Source organism: Mustelus asterias, chromosome 12 (assembly GCF_964213995.1).
Source record: "Mustelus asterias chromosome 12, sMusAst1.hap1.1, whole genome shotgun sequence".
Taxonomy (NCBI): Eukaryota; Metazoa; Chordata; class Chondrichthyes; order Carcharhiniformes; family Triakidae; genus Mustelus; species Mustelus asterias.
This window is the reverse complement of record NC_135812.1, coordinates 103,909,409-103,933,630: the sequence shown is the minus strand read 5'-3', so window position 1 is coordinate 103,933,630 and position 24,222 is coordinate 103,909,409. Positions and strand designations below refer to the sequence as shown.

The window sequence follows — 24,222 nt, the reverse complement described above, 5'->3', positions numbered from 1 at the left end:
ATCCTACAACATGTCATCGATAAAGACGAACATCTCACTAAGGCCATCCCCACACCTCCACTACTTGCCTTCAACCGCACAACCTCAAACAAACCACTACTCGCAGCAAACTACCCAGCCTTCAGGAGAACAGCGACCATGACATCACACAATCCTACCACACCAACCTCTGCAAGATATACTGGATCATTGACACAGATGCCATCATCTCGCGTGAGAACACCATCCACCATGTACACGGTACATACTCATGCGATTCGGCCAAAGTTGGCTATCTCATATGCTGCAAGAAAAGATGTCCTGAGGCATGGTACATCGGCGATACCATGCAGATGCTACGACAACAGATAAACGAACACCGCTCGACAATCACCAGGCAGGAGTGTTCCCTTCCTGTCGGGGAACACTTCAGCAGTTAAGGGCATTCAGCCTCCGATCTTCGGGTAAACGTTCTCCAAAGCGGCCCCAGAATTGCTGAGCAGAAACTGATAGCCAAGTTCCGCACACGAGGACGGCCTCAACTGGGACCTTGGGTTCATGTCATACTACGTGTAACCCTCAGCATTTGGCCTGAGCTTGCGAAGTCCTAATAACTGACCTGGCTTGAGACATTCACACCTCTTTAACTTGTCATTATCCCTCGCTCCACTCGCATTGTCTATACCTGTAAAGACTCGCATTCCAACCATTATCTTGCAATTGAATCGGTGTCTATATATGCCCTGTTTGTGAACCCAACTGTCCACTCACCTGATGAAGGAGCAGCGCTCCAAAAGCTCTTGATACCAAATAAACCTGTTGGACTTCATGCTGGTGCTGTGAGACTTTTTAACTGATCCTACTGTTGATTGTGCATTCCCCGGCATTGTTCGTCTTCCCAAAATGCATCACCTCACACTTTCCAGGGTTAAATTCCATTTGCCACTGCTTTGCCCATCCGACCAGCCATCTATATTCTGGGAAACCACATGAATAACTTATTCTTCACTGGAAGGATTGCAAACATCATGTCTCCAGCACTGTAGCCAAGCTCGTCCACCCCGTTGTTTATTTTGCCTTTCTAGCTGTTAATCTCTTAAGTCAACATAGCCTCAACCTTGTAACTATTATAGACTCCAAGCATGTTTGAATTGCCTTCACTTCAGGGTTGCTTTTAACAGTTTGTCAACCAGATACCTTACTTCTTTATAGTTCAAACTTCAATTCTTAAAACTAAAAGTTACATTCTAAAACATACGAATTATGAACTGAATATTCGCAACATCTTCTAGATTACACACAACCTGTTCCTTTAACTTGAATCTGCACAGCAAGATGATATTGGAATATCAAAAAAAAAACAAGTGACTACTGAAATGCTTCTCAATTGTGCACAAAAACTTCACAACATTAAGATCAATTATTTCACTAAAAAATCTTTGTGAAATATTATTTCAGGGGTGTTTCTCAGGCACTTTGCTGTCAACACTTGGAGGGAACATCCTTCACGTGCATCTCCCTGCATGAACCTGGATTTAATTGCATTGTGGTTTTTAAAAAGTGGTTGGCCCACAACACAGAATTAAATTCTTTAGCAAATCAATTTGTCTTTTCACTGAGATGTGATAGTATAGCGCAGGCTCATGCCCAGGCTGACTTACAATTGACTAGATTTAACTGTTGTGATTCAGTTAGTGTGGGAATTTGCTTAATTCAAATTGTAGGTGAATTCCGTGAATGTTCATTGTGAGCTGTTTTGTTAGTTCATTTCAAATTAACAGATAATTTAATTTTGCTTATTTTCAGTTAATATTTTAAATGATTTTAAAGAGAAATAGACCGAAAACCTGGATAAAAATGCCAGTAACTGAATTACCACACAAAACTAGCTCTAGATTTTTGCAACATTTAAATTAACGACAATTCCATATCTGGATTTAATGACCTAAACCTTTGCAGCCAAGTCAGAGTTCAATTGTTATTTGGGTCAGGAAACTATGGGGATTGGAATGTGCTTGTCAGTTAGAGATGGAAGCGAGGAATGCAGGTATTGTGTGTGTGTTAACGCAGCTTAAAAAATTGCTAACATCTTCAGCTGAAGAGTCAGTGAGACAGAAAATACACTATTATAAAATTGGGTGGTGGCATTGTACAAGAACTTAAGGGAGGAAGACAAAGCAGGAAACTATAGCCAGTTAGCCTATTATCTGTCATAGGGATAACGTGAGAGGCCATTATTAAAGATGTTAGAGCAGGACACTTGGAAAAATTCAAAACAATCAGCAGAGTCAACATGGTTTTGAGAAAGGGAAATCACGTTTAACCAATTTATTGGAATTAATTGAAGGAGTCACATGTGCTGTGGGAAACCAGTGGATGCACTGTACTTCAACTTCCAGAAGGCATTTGATAAGCTACCACATAAAAGGTTATTGCATAGGCGGTAACATATTGGCATGTTAGTTAGCCAGAGAAATGGCATAAATGGATCTTTTTTCTGGTTTGGCAGGATGTGATGAGTGGTGTGCAGAGGTCAGTGCTGGGGCCTCAACATTTTACAGTTGATATAAATGACTTGGATGAAGGGATTGATGGTATGTTGCTAAATTTGCTAATGATGCAAAGATAGGTAGGGAAGTAAATTGTGAAGAGAAACATAGGGACAGAAATAAGTTCATAGATAGGTTAAATGAGTGGGAAAAATCTGGCCGGTGGAGTACAAGCTGAAAAAATGTGAAATTGTCCATTTTGGCTGCAAGAATAAAAATATGTTATTCTCTAAACGGTGAGATTGCAGAGTTCGGAGGTGCAGAGGAATCTGGGTTTGCTAGTACATGAACCGCAAAAGGCTAATATACAGGTACAATAAATAATAATGAAAGCCAATAGAATGTTATTGTTTGTATGGGGAATTGATTAGAGAGGTTATACTTCAGTTGTACAGGGCATTGGTGAGACCACATCTGGAGTACTGTTCCAACATTGGTCTCCTTATCTAAAGGAAATGTGTAAATACGTTAGAAACAGTTCAGAGCTTTACAAGTCTAATACCAGGAATGAGCAAGGTGCCTTATGAGAAAAGGTTGGAGAGGTTATGGTTGTATCCACTAGTTTAGACAAGTGTTAGAGTCCAAATCAGAAACCCCAAGGTATATTATGAAGTCAGACTAGGCCCCAACAATGTGCTATTTTGGCATTTATATGAGGATATGATGTTCCAATCTAGACACGATTCTACCAACTGGGAAGCTTTTATCAAAACAAACTTTAACTATAACAAATGAATTAGCTTTCACAATTGAACAATACTTATAAAGGCGGCTAGATACAATTCTTAACAGCTAACTTCTCACTGAGTTTCAAGTCAGGCAATATTCCTCGTATAGAATTAACCTCCTTCTTTAAAATTAGTCAGTAAAACACAGGCTAATTAACAGTCCTAGAATTCTCAGTACACGTTTGGAGCAAGAGACTGAGGCAGATAGACACATCCTGCTTTCAAAACCATGATGTGGAGATGCTGGCATTGGACTGGGGTAAACACAGTAACAGTTTTAACAACACAAGGTTAAAGTCCAACAGGTTTATTTGGTAGCAAATACCATTAGCTTTCGGAGCACTGCTCCTTCGTCAGATGGAGTGGAAATCTGCTCTCAAACAGGGCACAGAGACACAAAATCAAGTTACAGAATACTGATTAGAATGCAAATCTCTACAGCCAACCAGGTCTTAAAGATACAGATAATGTGAGTGGAGGGAGCATTAAGCACAGGTTAAAGAGATGTGTATTGTCTCCAGACAGGACAGCCAGCAAGTCCAGGAGGCAAGCTGTGGGGGTTACTGATAGTGTGACATAAACCCAACATCCCGGTTGAGGCCTTCCTCATGTGTGCGGAACTTGGCTACCAGTTTCTGCTCAGCGACTCTGCGCTGTGTGTCGTGAAGGCCACCTTGGAGAACGCATACCCGAAGATCAGAGGCTGAATGCCCGTGACCGCTGAAGTGCTCCCCCACAGTCTTGCCTGGCGATTGTCGAGCGGTGTTCATTCATCTGTTGTCGTAGCGTCTGCATGGTTTCCCCAATGTACCATGCCTCGGGACATCCTTTCATGCAGCGTATCAGGTAGACAACGTTGGCCAGGTTGCAAGAGTAGGTACCGTGTACCTGGTAGATGGTGTTCTCACGCGAGATGATGGCATCCGTGTCGATGATCCGGCACATCTTGCAGAGGTTGCTGTGGCAGGGTTGTGTGGTGTCGTGGTCACTTCTCCTGAAGGCTGGGTAGTTTGCTGCGGACAATGGTCTGTTTGAGGTTTTGTGGTTGTTTGAAGGCAAGAAGTGGGGGTGGCCTTGGCATGATGTTCATCTTCATCAATGACATGTTGAAGGTCCGGAGGAGATGCCGTAGCTTCTCCGCTCCGGGGAAGTACTGGACGACGAAGGGTACTCTGTTCACCGTGTCCTGTGTTTGTCTTCTGAGGAGGTCGGTGCGGTTTTTCGCTGTGGCGCGTCGGAACTGTTGATCAACGAGTTGAGCGCCATATCCTGTTCTTATGAGGGCATCTTTCAGCGTCTGGGAGGTGTCTGTTGCGATCCTCCTCATCAGAGCAGATCCTGTGTATACGGAGGGCTCGTCCGTAAGGGATGGCTTCTTTAACGTGTTTAGGGTGGAAGCTGGAGAAGTGGAACATCGTGAGGTTATCCGTGGGCTTGCGGTACAGTGAGGTGCCCGTCCTTAATGGAGATGAGTGTGTCCAAGAATGTAACCGATTCCGGAGAGTTGTCCATGGTGAGTCTGATGGTGGGGTGGAACCTGTTGATGTCATCATATAGTTGTTTCAGTGATTGTTCACCATGACTCCAAAAGGAAGAAAATGTCATTGATGTCTTGTTCGAACCTGTGCATGAAGATGTTGGCATATTGGAGGTGCGAATTTAGTCCCCATGGCTGTTCCATGTGTCTGGATGAAGAACTGGTTGTTGAAGGTGAAGCCATTGTGGTCCAGGATGAAGCGGATGAGTTGTAAAATTGCATCTGGAAACTGGCAGTTGTCGGCGTTGAGTACTGAGGCCGTTGCAGCAATGCCATCATCGTGGGGGATGCTGGTGTCGAGTGCCGAGACATCCATTGTGACGAGGAGTGCTCCTGGTTCAACTGCTCCATGTGTGTTGAGTTTCTGTAGGAAGTCCGTAGTGTCGCGACAAAAGCTGGGGGTTCTTTGTACAATGGGTTTCAGGATGCCCTCGACATAGCCGGAGAGGTTCTCGCACAGGGTCCCATTGCCCGATACGATAGGACGGCCGGGTGTGTTTGCCTTGTGTATCTTCGGGAGGCAGTAGAGATCTCCAACGCGGGGAGTATGTGGGATGAGAGCATGGAGGGTGCTTTGAAGGTCCGGATCAAAAGGTCTTTGATCAGAGTGTTGAGCTGACGGGTGTGTTCTTTGGTCGGATCTGCGGGTTAGTGTTCCTCGTTGTTCAGTTGTCGGTACACTTCTTTGCAGTAATCTGTTCTGTTCAGTATGACGATGGCCCCTCCTTTGTCTGCTGGTTTGATGACAATGTTGTGGTTGGTCTTGAGAGCGCGGATGGCGTTGCGTTGTGCCTGGGTGATGTTCGGTGCTGTCTTGAGTGCGGCTGATGAATTTGGTGTTGACCCACCTCCTGATGGCTTGGGCATACATGTCAAGTCGAGGGCAGCGGCCTTCCGGAGGAGTCCAATTCGACTCTTTCCTCTTCGGTTGCACTGCGGATCTCTGTCGGCTGTTCCAGTTCATTGGCTCTCTCATTGTGTTTGCTGTTGGCCTCTTGGGGTTTGTGGAATAACTCCCGCAGCCTCATTCGCCTGATGAATTCCTCCGTGTCTGCTGCGAGACTGATGGGGTCTATTTTGGCGGTGGGGCAAAAATTGAGCCCTCGGCTGAGAACTTCGATTTCATCTGGTTGAAGTGTGTAGACAAACACGGGACACGGTGGACAGAGTACCCTTCGTCGTCCAGTACTTCCCCGGAGCGGAGAAGTCACGGCACTCCTCCGGAGCCTTCAACAGGTCATTGATGAAGACGAACATCTCGCCAAGGCCATCCCCACACCCCCACTTTTTGTCTTCAAACAACCGCACAACCTCAAACAGAGCACTGTCCGCAGCAAACTACCCAGCCTTCAGGAGAACAGTGACCACGACACCACACAACCCTGCCACAGCAACCTCTGCAAGACGTGCCGGATCATCGACACGGGTGCCATCATCTCACGTGAGAACACCATCTACCAGGTACACGGTACCTACTGTTGCAACTCGGCCAACATTGTCTACCTGATATGCTGCAGGAAAGGATGTCCTGAGGCATGGTACATTGGGGAAACCAGGCAGACGCTACGACAACAGATGAATGAACACCGCTCGACAATCGCCAGGCAAGACTGTTCTCTTCCTGTGGGGGAGCACTTCAGCGGTCACGGGCATTCAGCCTCTGATCTCCGGGTAAGCGTTCTCCAAGGTGGCCTTCACGACACACGACAGCGCACAGTCGCTGAGCAGAAACTGATAGCCAAGTTCCGCACACATGAGGACGGCCTAAACCGGGATGTTGGATTTATGTCACATTATCAGTAACCCCCACAGCTTGCCTCCTGGACTTGCTGGCTGTCCTGTCTGGAGACAATACACATCTCTTTAACCTGTGCTTAATGCTCCCTCCACTCACATTATCTGTATCTTTAAGATCTGGTTGGCTGTAGAGATTTGCATTCTAATCAGTATTCTGTAACTTGATTTTGTGTCTCTGTGCCCTGTTTGAGAGCAGATTTCCACTCCATCTGACAAAGGAGCAGCGCTCCAAAAGCTAATGGTATTTGCTGCCAAATAAACCTGTTGGACTTTAACCTGGTGTTGTTAAAACTGTTACTGTCTTTCAGAACCAGGCAGTAACTGCTTGTTTTTAAAAAGAAAGAGAACCTGTGCATCTTTCCTGCAAGCTTAGCTCCTCCCATTAAGCCACTGAATTAACCTAATCAAAAATCCCAGGAAAAACCCAAGTAATCACAAATGCATTTGCTCAGCTTAAAACAACCACCCCATGTAATTATCCTGTTCTCCCAGCTACCAATATAAAGGATTTCTTAAACAAATTGGCACCTTGCAAACCAGATCTGAGTTCTAAACATACTTCTTACATATATTTCGTAAAGGCACAGTATCACCACAAGAGTAGGAGGCAACTTGATTGAAACCTTTAAGGTTCTGAGAGGTATTGAAAGGGTGGATGTTCAGAGGACGCTTCCTCTGTTGGAGAATCTGGAACAGGCTTGTTCAATCTTTTTGTTCCGGTGACCACATTTGTATATTTTCCTTACTCAAGGGCCAATGAGCAAATTTCAAAGAAAATAACACTTGGCACAACAATCAACTAAATTGCAGAAAAAGTTGTGGTTTTAAAGAACAATTGCTGAACAAATGTAAAGCAATGTCATAACAATAAATTGAATTTTTAAAAAAGCAATAAAATTTAGCAGAACACTGGAGAATCAATGCATATGGGTGGGAATGCGCGCGTGTGTTGGCATGTGGCAGTAAGAGCAAGTGAAGAAACTGAGACTGGCCACGAGGCAAACACCCACTTATTCGTTCAGTCAGTCACTCCCATACCACCCCCCTCCCCAATCAGGATTTTTTCCCTCAGTCAAGGAGCCAATGGGGGAAAAAATCTGAACCATAACATTTGGCACTACAATAAACTGAACAAAAACAGTTGGTGTTAAAAAGGTAACAATTCCTGAGCAAATGTAAAGCAATATCAGAACATTAACTTGACAAGTTTTGAGGATAGCAAATGTTGTCCCCTTGTTCAAGAAGGGGAGTAGGGACAACCCTGGTAATTATAGACCGGTGAGTTGTGGGCAAAGTATTGGAAAGGATTATAAGAGATAGGATTTATAATCACCTAGAAAGGAATAATTTGATTAGGGATAGTCAGCACGGTTTTGTGAAGGGTAGGTCGTGCCTCACAAACCTTATTGAGTTCTTTGAGAAGGTGACCAAAGAGGTGGGTGAGGGTAAAGCGGTTGATGTGGTGTATATGGATTTCAGCAAAGCGTTTGATAAGGTTCCCCATGGTCAGCTTTTGCAGAAAATACGGACACATGGGTTTGAGGGTGATTTAGTGGTTTGGATCAGGAATTGGCTAGCTGGAAGAAAACAAAGGGTGGTGGTTGATGGGAAATATTCATCCTGGAGTTCAGTTACTAGTGGTGTACTGCAAGGATCTGTTTTGGGGCCACTGCTGTTTGTCATTTTTATTAATGACTTGGATGAGGGCGTGGAAGGATGGATTAGTAAATTTGCGGATGACACTAAAGTCGGTGGAGTTGTAGACAGTGCGGAGAGAAGTGGCAGGTTACAGAGGGACATAGATAAGCTGCAGAGCTGGGCTGAGAGGTGGCAAATGGAGTTTAATGCGGAAAAGTGTGAGGTGGTTCACTTTGGAAGGAGTAACAGGAATACAGAGTACTGGGCTAATGGTAAGATACTTGGTAGTGTGGATGAACAGAGGGATCTGGGTGTCCATGTGCATAGATCCCTGAAAGTTGGCACCCAGGTTGATAGGGTTGTTAAGAAGGCGTATGGTGTGTTAGCTTTTATTGGTAGAGGGATTGAGTTTCAGAGCCAGGAGGTCATGCTGCAACTGTACAAAACTCTGGTGCGGCCGCATTTGGAGTATTGCGTACAGTTCTGGTCGCCGTATTATAGGAAAGATGTGGAAGTGTTGGAAAGGGTGCAGAGGAGATTTACCAGGATGTTGCCTGGTATGGTGGGACGATCTTATGAGGAAAGGCTGAGGGACTTGAGGTTGTTTTCATTAGAGAGAAGAAGGTTAAGAGGTGACTTAATAGAGGCATACAAGATGATCAGAGGATTAGATAGGGTGGATAGTGAGAGCCTTTTTCCTCGGATGGTGTTGGCTAGCACGAGGAGACATAGCTTTAAATTGAGGGGCGAGAGATATAGGATAGATGTTAGAGGTAGGTTCTTTACTCGGAGAGTAGTAAGGGCGTGGAATGCCCTGCCTGCAGCAGTAGTGGACTCGTCAATGTTGAGAGTGTTCAAGTGGTTATTGGATAAACATATGGATGATATTGGAATAGTGTAGATTAGAGGGGCTTTAGATTGGTATCACTGGTCGGCACAACATCGAGGGCTGAAGGGCCTGTACTGCGCTGTAATGTTCTAAGTTTAAGAGGAATTGTTCATTTTTTAAAATAACCAGATTAGAGAGTGTCAAAATGTGCGTGTGTTCAGCTCACCAGTTATCGCTCACACTGGAAATGGGTGCGAGTGTGTGTTGGGGAGGGGGTGGATAGAATAAGTAAAGTTTATTAGTCACAAGTAAGGCTTACATTAACACTGCAATGAAGTTACTGTGAAATTCTGTGCATGAGTGAGAATGAGATTGTGTAAGGCACACAGTCTCATCCACGCACACTGCCCCCTCCTCCATTCATTGATGCACATGCTCCCCTCCATACATTGAAGCATATGCTGCCCCCTCCACACACCCATGCTCATGTTGCTATGCTCTGCATGCTGCCACCCTTCCTCCATGAGTGCACACTGGCACACCCCTCCCTATTTCTGCACATGTTGCCAAACCCCTCCACCACACATTCATCCACCCTGCAAAAAAAGGAGTTCCTCAGCCTACCACAAAAAGCCCCTTTCTGGTGTTGGGGACCAGATCGGAAACTCCACGGTATGTTATGCAATAAGCATAGACCCCAACATTTGAATTCGGCATTAGGGTGAGCATAAGGTGTTTAATTCCAGGTATGATTCAAGCAACCCACTTGGAAGCTTTTATCAAAACAAAGAAGTTAACACAGTTAGAATGTAACAAAATTAATTAGCATAACTTCCAACTGAAATACTTCAACATGACAAAGTATAATTCTTAACAGCTAGCTATCTCTGTTGTTCCAATTTAATAACAGTAAGAAGTTTAACAACACCAGGTTAAAGTCCAACAGGTTTATTTGGTAGCAAAAGCCACACAAGCTTTCGGAGCTGCAAGCCCCTTCTTCAGGTGAGTGGGAATTCAGTTCACAAACAGAGCATATAAAGACACAAACTCAATTTACATGAATAATGGTTGGAATGCGAATACTTACAACTAATCAAGTCTTTAAGAAACAATTTAAAGCAATATCCCCATAGACATACACCCTTCTTCAGAATTAGTTAGCACAAAGAACAAGTATGCTCACTTGGTGCTAGACTTCCAGCCTTTTAACACTTCTGGCAGAGATCCAGACAGCAGTTTCCAAAGGATATATCCTCAAAACAGCAAAAATTCAGAGAAGTCAACCCAGTCTCTTGCAGCTCCCAGTCTCCAGACAGAGAGAAAGGGATGCCTCTCATTCCACAACTTCCAAAACAGCGACTCTCAGAGAGAAAGGTTCACACTCATACATCAGAATCTCTGAGAAAGAGACTTAGCCCCTGGCAAATTCCAGTCTCCAACTTGAGAGGAGAAAAGAGAGGCACTGCTCTCTCAACTCAAAAGCAGCATCTAAACAGCAACTAAGGCAGAATTATCTGTGTAAACCACACTCCATCCAGTCATATAACCTTAACTGTCAATTAACCTAATCAAGTCCTACTCTGCAAAATCCTTGGGGAACAGTATCAACAGAACAGCTTTAGTCCAGATTAAAACAAACATTGTAGCAATTAAGATCAATTATGCTGCTGCAGTAACAATACAGGTTGCCGGTTATAGACAAAACAGCTTCAAATGTATAGAACTGCTATAAATGTATTTTGAGTCATCCCTTGAAGGCACCAGACACACAGGTCTGCCTCTGGCTACCTCAGCTCCATTGATTTCACCCAACCCCTCCGTTTGAAAATAAGGGAAAACTCATTTAACAGAGAAGGATTCCCCCCCCCCACACCCAGGATCTCGAGTCTCTGGAATTCCCTTCTTCAAAAGGCAGTGGAAGCAGAATCCATCTATTTCTATGCAAGTTAAGACTTAAATTAGGTCAGTAGAACGTTGTTTGTCTTGCACAAAAAAGGATAACGTCTGAAACATCCCCTCCAACTTGGAAAATCACTATTCTGTGTGGGGTTAAGGAAATGACAAATCCACTACGTGCAATTCTAATACATTGCGACCACATTCCTGCAGGATAATCCAAGAACATGGCACATCAGATATAATTAAAACTTACATATAGTCCATACTACATGGAAAAGTGTGTCAAAACACTTCATAGATATTAAATGTTTTGTTTTAATTTCGTTTTCAGCAACTTCTCACAGGATATATGTTTAAAATACAAGCTCCTTCAAGGCTTCGTACAACTACCAAAGAAGGACAGAACAACAAACATTCAGATCCGGTACTGTTTCTTCAGCCAGTCAGAGGATTGAGGCCTAGCACCTGCGGAGGGCCTAGTTCAGTCTGATCAATGGAGCCGCATGACTCAGTGACTCTGAGAAATACATTGCACTCACTTGAGCCATCTTCTCGCACTCAGGGAGCTGCTGGTCCACCGTGGAGCTATAATCCATCTCCATCTTCACAATCCGGCCATCGGCTCGCTCAGTTCCATCCGACATCTTTGCAGGCCGCTTAACTTTTATCTATAATTACTCCCTCTGTTTTGGCGACTGCTCCCTTTATTTTCCCTCTGAATGGAAGGAAGGGACAACCCCTCTCCCGCGCACGCGCGTAGGCACAGGCCGCAACGGCTGCGCCTCAAGCCGGCGTAACCCAGTAACGGCCGGCCGCGTGAGGGCAACTGACGCCGGAAGGCGCACGCCACGTTAGCACCAGCCCCGCCCCCCCCCCCATGATGGCGTCAGCCCTGCCTTCCAGCACGAGCCCCGCCCCATGTTCGCTCCAGCCGGCGACCCCCGTGTTGGTGTCAGCCCCGCCCTCCAGTTCCAGCCACGCCCCCAGGGTTCGCACCAGCCCCACCCCCTCCTGTGCGCGTGCGCATTTAGCCCTGATCCCTCCTCCTGTGCTGGAGGCAGTTTGGGCCCCAGATTAACCTCAGCTCCGCCCCCGGGTTAGCTTCAGCCGCGCCGCCTTCCGCAACGAGGTCAGCCCCGCCCACCCCATCAGTGCTCGGGCCAACTGCGCCCCCGCGCTCGGACCAGCCCCGCCCCCGCGCTCGGACCAGCCCCGCCCCGGCGCTCAGTCGAGCGCCGCCCCACTCCGTGCTCGGACCAGCTCCGCCCCCAGCCGGCCGCGTGCGACGCGAGGTCGCGAGATTGAGAAAGGTGCCGTTGGGAAGGGGCAGCACGAGGGGGGATGTGAAGCCGGTTGATGGAGACGGACTCGGGAAAGCGTCGCTTCTATTAACCTTTCCCTTTCAAACAAAACACAAATACGTGTCCCCAAGTTCCCCTGACCATTCTCTTCCCCCTCCACCTCAAATTCTGAGGTACCAACACCCCATAGGGGCGCCAGAGTCGTCGACTTGACGGCGTTTGCCGGTCCCGGCTGGGAAAGATAACCCGGGAAGCTTCAACTTTTTATTTTAATCGTCGGAAATTGGGTGTGTACAAGTCAGAGTGTTCGCCTCTCGACCTTTTGGCTAAGATCAAGCGACCGATCAAGTCCAAGATGGGGTGCAATGCCTTATCTTTGATCTGATTTGAGTTATTGAGTATTGAGACACAGTGAAAAGTATTGTTTCTTGTGAGCTTTACAGACAAAACATACTGTTCAAAGAGAAGGAAAGGAGAGGGTGCAGAATGTAGTGTTTCAGTTATAGCTAGGGTGTAGAGAAAGATCAACTTAATATGAGGTGGGTCCATTTAAAAGTCAGGGAAGAAGCTGTTCTTTAGTCATCTTGTCATCTTGGATCTTGTTTACCGGGACTATGAATTGGATTCAATGTGAATTTGGTTTTTGGAGCAAGCAAGGAATGGATTGGGGTTTGCCCAGTCCACTCTGAACATTGGCTTTGTAACTTTAAGAATGGAGTACAAATTTTTAAAAAAAGATATGTTTCATTCACGTTTCAGTACGTAAATATGGTAAAAACTTTTAGCAAGGTGACTTTAACTGTGTAAAAATCTATTCTGGTGGTCTCAAAACTCTTAACCGCCTGAGGTCATTTTCTTTCTATGGAATGGGGGAGTTGGTGGCAATGGCAGAAATAATTGCCCATCTCTATTTGCCCTTTGAATGGTGTTGCAAGTACCTGGTTTCAAATTTCAAAAGGATCACAGAATGACAGGGTGTTAGGAAGTTCAGAGATATTTAGTCAGCATTTCTGTTTGAAACCCCCCCAAATGCCCATCCAATTTCCTTTGTAATTGTTTATTGTCTCCACTTCCTTAAAGTAATTTTCAGAAAGTGATGGTGAACAACCTTCTTAAATTGTTGCAGTCCATGTGCTGTAGGTTAGGAAGTGTATTCCAGGCTTTTGACCCATCAGCAGTGAAGGAACGACAATATATTTCCAAATCAAGTAAGCTTGCAGGTAGTGGTATTCCCAGCTACCTGCTGCGCTTGTCCCACGAAGTGGTAGAAGCCGTGGGTTTGCAAGGTGCTGTCCTGAGCCTTTGTGAGTTGCTGCAGTGCACCTTGTAGATGGGACAGTTATGGCATGCAGTACATAATCCTGTATAAGGTTTGTGGCCAATGGTGATCCCCAAGATGCTGATGGCGGGGCGATTCAGCCATGGTAATGCTTCTGAATGTCATGGGGAGGTGGTCAGCTTCCCTGTTGTTGGAGATGGTTAGTCCCTGATACTTATGTAGTGTGTATGTTACTTGCCACTTATCAAATGCAGCCTGAATGCTGTCCAAGGCTTTCTGCATGTAGGCAGGTCCTGATTCATTGTATTGTTATGAAAACCAACTTAACTTCTTTGTGAGAATGGAGATCGGGAGCTTCAAGTCTCAATTGAAGAAAAGCCTTGGCGATCAAAGAGTGCTTGGGAGAAGCCCTGACGATCCAAGAAGGCCACAGAAGGTTGGTGACTCCATGTTTCCAGCTATTGGGTTGAAGGTAACCCTTTGGAGCAATAGGTGTGGGCAGAGAACTGAGTTATGCTTGTGAGTTGGTGCTTCAGTGCATATTCAGGAATTCAGGGAATGGAATCTTGGGAGAAGAGATTGAAACCTTACAAGGACGGCTGTCGACGCGGGGGTGTTGCTGGCGGTGGGATCAGAAGAGTATGATGACAGGACTGGCCAGAAAATCCCACCCATGAACTCTGTCTTAATTATATCTGGTGGCTTTTGCTACCAAATAAACCTGTTGGACTTTAACCTGGTGTTGTTAGACTTCTTACTGTGTTTACCCCAGTCCAACACCATATCTGCCAGTTGTTGTACAGAATGGTATGTTCTACCACAGTTTGCCTGTTAATTCACACCTACCATACATTAACCTTGAATGTTAGAGTTTAAAGTAGATATTGTAAATTACCTTTCTGACATATATCTTAAAATTTATTTTTGTTCAAAACCCATGGAATCATATGGCTTTATTCTCTTGGCAAGTGAATTGAATTTCAGACCTTTTCTACTTTAAACAGAGTTATTGATCCTGAAACTGGATCATCCCAAAAATGGGGCCTTTCCAGGATCCTCAAAAATAAAAGGAGTCATGAATGGAACTGAACACAGTACAATCATCAGCAAACACCCTCATGTCTGACCTTATGATAGAAGAAAGGTCTTTAATGAAAAAGAGGCAGCTGTTTGGGCCTCGGATACTGAGGAACACCTACATGATCTTCACAAGTTTTCAGCATTGCTGCCAGGATGTTGCCTTGGTACACAAGTTTTGCTGTATCCAGTGCCTTCAGCCATTTCTTGATATCACACAGAGAAAATTGAAATGGTTGTAGACTGGCATCTGTGATGCTGGGATCTCAGGAGGCTGAGATGGATTACCCAGTTGGTACCTTTGGCTGAAGAATTGATACAAATGCTTCGGTCTTACCTTTGGAACTGCCATGCTGAGTTCTGCAATAATTGAAGAGAGGGTGTAAAGGGAGCCATTCCTATAGCTAGTTATATAATTGTCTATCACCATTCACGACAGGATGTCGCAGGACTACACAGATTTGATTTGTTTGTTACAGAATTGCTTATCTCTCTTTGGCATGCTGCTTTACTGTTTACAATGCATGTAGTCCTGTGATATAACTTCACCAGATTGGCACCTCATTTTTTGGTATGCATGGTGGTACTCATGGCTTGCTCTTCTACACTCCTCATTGTCCCAGTGTTGCCTTGCTGGTAATGATAGAGTGAGGAATATGTCTGATCATGAGGTTACATATTATGCTGGAATACAATTTTGCTTCTGCTGACGATTGTCCACAGCAGGTATGCATGTGTGAAAGAGGATGATTAAGGGTCAAGAATGATAATGCTTAAGAGACCAATGCCATGTGGAGAAGGGGAACAGTAATTTAAATTGGGTTACTAAAGTTAGCACAGAACTGTTGGAAACCAGAGTGTATTAAATTACTTGGAAGTAAATTTGTTTTAAGCATGAGGACCAGGTACATCAATTTAGAGGAAACTTCTTTAACTAAGTTGTTGTGATGGTCTCAGAGAGAATGGTATTGACGTTTGGGGCCTTATGTGTTTTTGATTCTGTATTTTTGATTCTGCAGTCATCATGGAAAGAAAGACTCATTTATACAGTGCCTTTCATAACCACCAAACATCTCAAAGTGCTTCACAGCCAATGAAGTACTTCTGTAAAAACACGAGAGCCAGTTTGCACACAGCAAGCTCCTAAATAGCAGTGTGATATTGATCAGATAATGTGTTTTTGTGATGTTAAAAGTGAATACACTGTATACCATTGGTGATGTATAATAGCTTCACAGACTACTTTAGTGATAAAGTATATTTGAAATCTAGGCATTTATTGTAAATATCACGAATTTTTAAGAAGCAACATTTTATCAAAGTATAGACAGCAATTATTAATCAAACTTATTCAATATTTTATCATATATCCTGCATTGCTATTGGAAATAGCTTAACATGTTTCTGGAGGATTTCGGTTGTGCTAACCCGTTGGTAGGATAACTAAAAGTCTTAAGATGCTTAATCAGATTAGTTTCTGTGAATATATTTTACCAATACTTGGTCAAATAACCTGTTTAAGATACAGTATTTATAAAACGGGATGAAAGAAAAATTATAAGTCAGCATCAAATTTTAGTTTTTAAGAAGTGCGCATTGATAACGTTTGATATAATTGGCTAATTTTTATTAATTTGTTTTGACCCATGACAACGGATTACCATTCACTTTTATATTCAGAGCCTGCATAAAATACTTGTATGATCGACCAAACTATTCCTATTATGCAAAAAAATAACAATTTTAAATCGCCTTTTATCAAAGACGTGATATTTTGTTTGAATTCTCCACTTTCCAGACTAGTTTATTCCTCTTGGACTGAGTCAATGTCCTTCCTGCTGCCGTCACTGAACGAAACTGCGGGGAGTTGTGTACAGAAGCTTCAACTGTTATAGTCATCGGATACATAATACCCATCAAGATCAGCGAGGAGAGCTGGTGTAAAAAAAGCCAAGCTGATTTGCTGTGTTGTGTAAGGGAGATACACAGTCGTTCAGAGTTCCTGAAACAGGAAATACGCCGAGTTTGCTTTTATTTGGGGAAGGAAAAACTGAAGGAACAAGAAAGTCTTGCTGTGGCGTTGTGTGATGTTAACGCATTCACGTTTTGGTGGGTTAATGTATCTTTAAGGTGGTCTTGCCAATGACTCTGCTGGAATGAAAGTGTTCTCTTTCTTGTTTTTCTGCCTCTCAAACAACATACAATTGCACGTAATGCTCGGAAAGGAGCTGTTTCAGTCCATTTCGACTTGCTGCATTCACATGATCTGAACTTGAAACAGGATCTGAAAGGTAGCGAAGACTGGAGTCGATTGTGTTTTGATGCATGAACCTTCAGAAGCTAACGGTTGGTTTGTTTCACCTCATTTGCTGTGCAGTGACTCCGCTCTACAACAGTAACCCGAGTTACATTACGAGTTTCGAGGGAAGGAAAGAGTCTCTCGAGGAAGGACTATGTTGGTGAAGGAGTTCAGGATTTGCATGCCCCTGACAGTAGAGGAGGTAAGTATAGCTCACATGGTACATATTTAATGGTGGTCTATTTCTAAAAGAAAATGCATGCCCGATCAAACATCTTTATTTTATTTTCACGTCATATGTCTCCCTGATAACGGTTGAATTGCTTTGGTGGCTTTAAGATTTGAACGTGTTTACAATCGCTTGTTAGAATTAGGAAATGTTCCATTTGTTTCGGATTATACATGTATGTACTGTAAAGCATTGCTATCACATATAATGGAAATCATATGACTGCGCTGTGTGCACGAACCGCGAGGCTGCGTCTCAAACGCAATGGAAAGCTTCCCCGCCTTACTGGAAGTACTACTGTTTAACAGTACCTTCATTTGAAAAGAAACAGATAAGTTCAGGAAAATCGGAGAAAGTAGTTTCTGGCGAGATACAAGTCGCCTCAGAAGGTGTGAGTGCAGTTAGCTACACATCAAAGGCTTTTTTTTGTAGGCAGGGTGCCTTTGTTTAAATTTTCCACTTGAATACGATTTCCTATCCTTCAGACACGACCACTGAATTATTACTATAAGGTATGTCCCTTAACTGCACAGATTGAACTACATTAAAAACAAGGTAATTTTTTAATGTTAGAATAGCTCATGGTAAACGTAAATATATGAATATGTTTTATTGTGGAGGATAACGCATTCATCCTCCCCACTGCTGGCACCAGATGGCGCTGAAGTGAAACTCATATTGTTTATCCCTTTTTGGTCTGAAACATTAGCGCTCAAGTGGTGGCACTGCACATGCATTAGAAAGAGCAACAGCAACCTTAGTTTTATTTCCCCCTTCCAAATTTTTGAATAGAATACGTTTAGAAAGTTACTAGAATTATTCTGGTCAAAATATTGGGAACTTTTACGAGTTGGGGAATATCATTCTGTCTTTTAAAGTTATGATTATAATTGTCATTTTTTGTTTAAAAAAACCAAAGCAGATTAATTGACCGTGATATATGCATTTAGGCTTAATGCTCAGAAACAATGTGAAAGATGCCAGTATTTTGGTTGTGTCGAACCTGGCAACATAATTTTATAAACATGGATTTATACAGATCTGTGTGATTGTGCTAATTTACATGTAATGGGTTTATGGAAAAACTATAATTTAGAATAGTTGAGATCCAATAGTGCAGCCAAGTCATGACCTCCATAATTATAAAATGTTATTAATGAATAATTCAGAGGTTGAGTAACTTGAAGTGCAAAGGCTTGTAAACAGAATGGTAACCAATCTAGTTTGATTACTTTTTTGTATGATCTTTTCATGTGCGCTTTGTAAATAAAAATACATAAAGTAGGTCGGCCTTTTGGCTAAGATCAAGCATAGGGTCAAGCTCAAGATCAGCTGTAATGCCTGTTCTTGTCAGCTGGGATCCAGTATGTCTCTTTTGTGGGAGTCATGAATTGGATTCAATTTGAATTTGAATTGATTTTTCACAGCAAACAAGGAGATGGATTAGGGCTTGCCCTATCTGCTCTGTGCATTGCCTTTGTAATTCTGCAAAAGGATTGAAATGAAAAAAAAATATTTAGTAGATTGAATGGGATCTTGTTCAAGGGCAGTATTTCCATATGGTTTGTAATAGAACATGTAAACAAAATTGAAGACACTGAAAGAAAACATTGATAAACTTTCCTGATTATAGTTTGAAAGGGATTAATTGTGCACAGAACTATACAGGATGATTTCCCACGGTCTGCTCAGGAGCAGCCTTTCACTGGAAATGATTAAAGACACGCCAATCATGCTGATAGGCCTCGAACATGATGCTGAATTCCTAATTCTGCAGGAGAAAGGGTATTCAGTTAACCTGGTGTATCATATATGCATGTTACCTTAACAGCAACATTACTTAAATTGTTCCATGGTAAATCCACTGTAGTTCTCTGTAAAGCAGTTCCTAACTCACTGTGCCTTCATAAAATGAGCACAAGGAGGCCTCTAAGTTGTTTGATTCAGCACTCCATCACATACAGCAATTTTTTGGGACTTGAATTTTGATTGCTATCTTTGACTGGCAAAACTGAATTTGTCATATTTGTGCTTGTATATCTCTTTCCGTTGTTTAATACTGATATCTTGCAAATCAATATGTCTTTGCATATTTCTTTTGCAACATTCAGTTGCAATCATTTGCCCCTGCAGCTATCAGTTCAGTGCTTATCATAGATATTCCATTGGGCCTTCCAATGGCTGGCCTGGATTTAGAGGAGAAGAGAAATATATGCAGTGGGAGGAAAGGCTGGTTTATCTTCACCAAGGGTTTCTGATGCTCATCCATAGGCAGCCAGAAACGACATTCTGATCCTGACACAACTTAGGCATGTCTCAGAGACCTATTTTCAATTCTGTTTCAGCAGGGAGGATGTCATTGAATTGTGTTGTCTACTGAAGCCTGACACCTTGCCTGTTTACAGTCAAAGCAGCACCACACTGAACTTTCATATCAGGTGCTTATTTCAAGCCACCACAGGCAAAATTTGCCAGATCAGTCTGTGTAACAGCTCATTAGGAAGTTGTTTGGAATCTTGCAACAAGTGTCTCTTTCTCCAGGGAAGGAAAGCATCAATTCAAGAGGGAACAGCACTTCTCCCAGATTCCTAAAACTGCACGGTCTCATTAGCACCCATGCACCCATCAGAGTGCCTTTTAATATGTGGGACATATATGAATTGCAAAGAATTCCATTTTATTACTGAATCACTCCAAACAGAATAATGCAAGCAACATTGAAACACTTTGGCAGAAATCATGATGCTTTCATCTTTTGAAACCATGATTTTCACAATCAACTAGAATGAACGAATGGCTGCAGGGAGACTACTTTCTGTGTGACTATTTATGTCAACCACGAACTCCCACAACATGATGGAATAAAATACAACTTTTTGTAGAATCATTGAACCATACAGCACAGAAGAGGCCCTTCGGCCCATTGAGTCCGCACCGACACATTAGAAACAACTGAACTCCCACCTAATCCCATCTGCCAACACTTGGCCTATAGCTCTGAGACTGATAGAAACTTTTGTTTCCATTAAAGTTCCAATAGAACATAAAATAATTATATTAAAGGATTGCTGCTGATGTCTGGATGTATCAGGTGGGGTCCAACTGTATAGCTATGAGAAGTATCGACAATCAACTCAGCACCTCCATTGAACCTCTCCATTATCTCTAAATTGTCACACTACTTATCCAACATTCAATAGTGGATGGGCAGTATGCAACTAAATATTGGAAGATTGAAGTCATTGTCTTCGGTCCCAACCACAAACTGTCTCCTAATCACCAATTTCATCCCTCTTCCTGGAAACTGTCAGAGGTTGAACCAGACCCTATGCAACTTTGGTGTCGCAGCGGTAATGATGCGGCACCAGTAATCTAGAGGCTCAGGCCAGTGTCCTGGGGAGCATGAGTTCAAATCCCACCATGGCAGTTGGTAGAATTTGATTTCAGTTAATAAATCTGGAATATAAAACTAGTTTCAGTAATGGTGACCATGACAGCTATCATCGATTGTCATAAAAACCTATCTGGTTTACTAATGTTCTTTAGGAAAGGAAACCTGCCATCCTTACCAGGTTTGGCTTACACGCGACTTCAGATCCCCAGCAATGTGGTTGATTTAACTGAAATGGCTTATCAAACTCCGTTCAAGAGCATTGAAGGATGCACAACAAATGCTGGCCATGTCACTCCATGTAAGAGAATATATTTTTAAAATTTGCATAATCATCAAATTCACCTACTGCCACCTCCATAACATCACCCGACACTGCCAGTATTTCAGCTGATCTGTTGAAACCTTCATCCATATTTCTATTACTTCCTTGGGTTGACTATTCCAGCACTATCCTGGCCAACCTCACATTTTGCCCCTTTATTAAACATGAGATCATTGAAAACGCTACCCATTTCCTAAGTAACGCCAAGTTCCATTCTTAGACCTACATTTGCTCTTGGTCTGACAACAATTAAATTTTAAAATTCTCATTATTGTTTTCAACTCCTTCCATACTTTGCCTCTCCCTCTCTTTGTGACTCATCCAGCCTAACAATCCTCCAAAAACTCTAACCACCTTCGATTCTGACCTCTGAAGCACCCATTATTTTAATCATGTGCTGTTGGCGAACATGCTTTCAGCCATCTAGGTCCTAAACTCTGGAATAACCACCCTGGACCCCTTTGCCTTGTACTTCTTTAAGATACTCTTTAAAACTTATCTCTTTGACCAAGCTTTTGATCATCTGCCTATATATCTCCTTATGGAGCTCAAGTGTCAAATTTAGTTGATGATGTTTGTGTAAAATGCCTTGATGATTCAGTATATTCAAGACACAATATAAATGCAAGTAGTTGTGTATTGCAAAAATCACTGTTTGCATATGTGACTGGAGGAATAGCCTCCATTTTGGCTGAGGAAGAGGAAGAATAGCTGGCTGTGCTGATTAAATGGCAAGGCAAACTTATGCGAAGAAGTGATTGACAGATTTTTGTTAAAAATAGCGTTCGTGATCTTCAATTGACAATCTTATGGTCCATTCTGCAAACCTTGACTCCTTACCAATGGGATATCCTGAATCCCACTTACCTTGTGTAACAAATTAATATATTAGTTCCCAACAAAATGTTATGCTCCTTCAGGCAAATAAATCCTCCATAGATATTTCAAAGAAAATGCAACCAGCTAATTTTCTATTCCATGTGTGACCTTGCTTAATTGTTTGACTCTCGGATGTCTACCACTGGTGAAAGTATCGGATGTATGTTGTCTACTTTCTATTCTTCTACTTGTTTAATGTGCCACCTCAGTAGGAGGAATTGCTTTTCAGTGGTCCTGTGGCAAACACCACAGCTCACCTGATGCTGAAAGTTGCAACCATATATTTTTCCTCATAGACTTAATGTTCCAAAGCTTTTCTGTCCAGCCAAGCTTTTACCCTACTTAAAGTTGAGCTCATTCAAAACTCTGCTACCTGTATTCTAATTTGCATTAAGTCTTGTTCACTGTGCTCACTGGCTCCAAGTGTGACATTGCCTCACTTTTAAAATTCTAATCATTTTCTTCAAATCCCTCCATGGTATCATCCCTCCCTATCAAACCAGATGACCTCCTTCTGCCCTGTGATCCTTTGATCTCTGGTCATTGTAATAGCAAGAAGTCTCACAACACCAGGTTAAAGTCCAACAGGTTTATTTGGTAGCAAATACCATAAGCTTTCGGAGCACTGCTCCTTCGTCAGATGGAGTGGAAATCTGCTCTCAAACAGTGCAAACAGACAAAATCAAGTTGTCGTGAAGGCCGCCTTGGAGGACGCTTACCTGAAGATCCAAGGCTGAATGCCCGTGACTGCTGAAGTGCTCCCCCACAGGAAGAGAACAGTCTTGCCTGGTGATTGTCGAGCGGTGTTCATTCATCCGTTGTCATAGCGTCTGCATGGTTTCCCCAATGTACCATGCCTCGGGACATTCTTTCCTGCAGCGTATCAGGTAGACAATGGTGGTCGAGTTGCAAGAGTAGGTACCGTGTACCTGGTAGATGGTGTTCTCACGTGAGATGATGGCATCCGTGTTGATGATCCGGCACGTCTTGCAGAGGTTGCTGTGGCAGGGTTGTGTGGTGTCGTGGTCACTGTTCTCCTGAAGGCTGGGTAGTTTGCTGCGGACAATGGTCTGTTTGAGGTTGCGTGGTTGTTTGAAGGCAAGAAGTGGGGGTGTGGGGATGGCCTTGGCGAGATGTTCGTCTTCATCAATGACATGTTGAAGGCTCCGGAGGAGATGCCGTCCAAGGCGGCCTTCACGACACACGACAGTGCAGAGTCGCTGAGCAGAAACTGATAGCCAAGTTCCGCACACATGAGGGCGGCCTAAACCGGGATGTTGGATTTATGTCACATTATCAGTAACCCCCACAGCTTGCCTCCTGGACTTGCAGAATTTCACTAGCTGTTCTGTCTGGAGACAATACACATCTCTTTAACCTGTGTTTAATGTTCCCTCCACCCACATTGTCTGTACATTTAAGACCCGGCTGGCTGTAGGATTCGCATTCTAATCAGTATTCTGCAACTTGATTTTGTCTGTTTGCACTGTTTGAGAGCAGATTTCCACTCTATCTGACGAAGGAGCAGTGCTCCGAAAGCTTATGGTATTTGCTACCAAATAAACCTGTTGGACTTTAACCTGGTGTTGTGAGACTTCTTACTGTGTTCACCCCAGTCCAACGCTGGCATCTCCACATCATTGTAATAGCCCCATCATCAGTGTGCCTTCTGCTTTCTAGGCCCAAAATTCTGCAATTCCCTCAAACCTATCTGTCTTTCCATCTCACTTTCCTCCTTTAAGTCACTCCTTAAACCTCCTTTAACCAAGCTTTCGGTCATCTGCCCTAATATCATCCTAATATGGTCCTATGTCATATCTTGTTTGATAACTGTCCAAGGCACTACGGAAATAAAAGTTTTGTTTTCTGGGTTGTGAATGTTGGCATTTGTGTTGGTATTTGCTTTCACCTCAATTTAGCTCTTCTGTAGTGGTTGCTAGCTATTTCTTGTAGATGACAAAATATATGAGAGCCCCCTAAGTACTGAGTATAATGTGCTGATGATAAGAGGAAGTTAATGAATCTTACCTTGTCAAGCTGTCATAAGCCTCTTTCCTCAGCAAAGTTCCAGATTGCCCAGCAAATTTATGCACTGAATAACTTAGATAATCCTAGATTTGGTCAAGATTTGTACTGAGTGTTCTCAGCTACATCAATGATAGAGGTGCTAGAATTGGTGCCAGCAGCACTTAGTTATCCAGGATATCTACTGTCTTTTTTCTACTTCCTCATGGTTTCTGTGCCAACTATTTGGAAGGTACGGTTGTAATTTCAGTTAAGATGGTACAGGGTTGGTAGTATAAAGATTGCTGTTGTCATCCTGGCTTTGGTTAACATAATCAGGATTTTTTAATGATATCCATTTGTAATTAAACATATTTTTGAATGTATGAGTCTTGTTGGTGAATGCTAGCAGTCTGTTTGACTCCACCAAAGCTGTACCCATTTCATCTGTGTTCACACCTATGAACTTTTGGCAGGGGATA

The 24,222-nt window shown here is 43.1% G+C and overlaps 2 protein-coding genes across 3 annotated transcripts in view; one reads left to right on the top strand and one right to left on the bottom strand.

The window, feature by feature from the left end:
* psmd12 (proteasome 26S subunit, non-ATPase 12) overlaps positions 1–11,941 on the bottom strand; it is a 44,537-nt gene extending 32,596 nt beyond the window's left edge. The window contains exon 1 of the mRNA XM_078225783.1: positions 11,496–11,941. Within this exon, the coding sequence (XP_078081909.1) occupies positions 11,496–11,600 (105 nt within the window). The 5' untranslated portion in view covers positions 11,601–11,941. The remainder of the gene's footprint in view (positions 1–11,495) is intronic.
* Positions 11,942–16,570: 4,629 nt separating this feature from the next.
* pitpnc1a (phosphatidylinositol transfer protein cytoplasmic 1a) overlaps positions 16,571–24,222 on the top strand; it is a 293,791-nt gene continuing 286,139 nt past the window's right edge. Inside the window, exons 1-2 of one of the 2 annotated variants that reach the window (XM_078225784.1) lie at positions 16,571–16,722; positions 16,991–17,114. Coding sequence is in view for 1 of the 2 variants with exons in the window: in XM_078225785.1 (XP_078081911.1) it covers positions 17,067–17,114 (48 nt within the window). In the remaining variant the exon portion in view is untranslated. Of the gene's footprint in view, positions 16,723–16,920; positions 17,115–24,222 lie in introns of those variants that run through there. The other variant, XM_078225785.1, reaches the window with a different exon arrangement.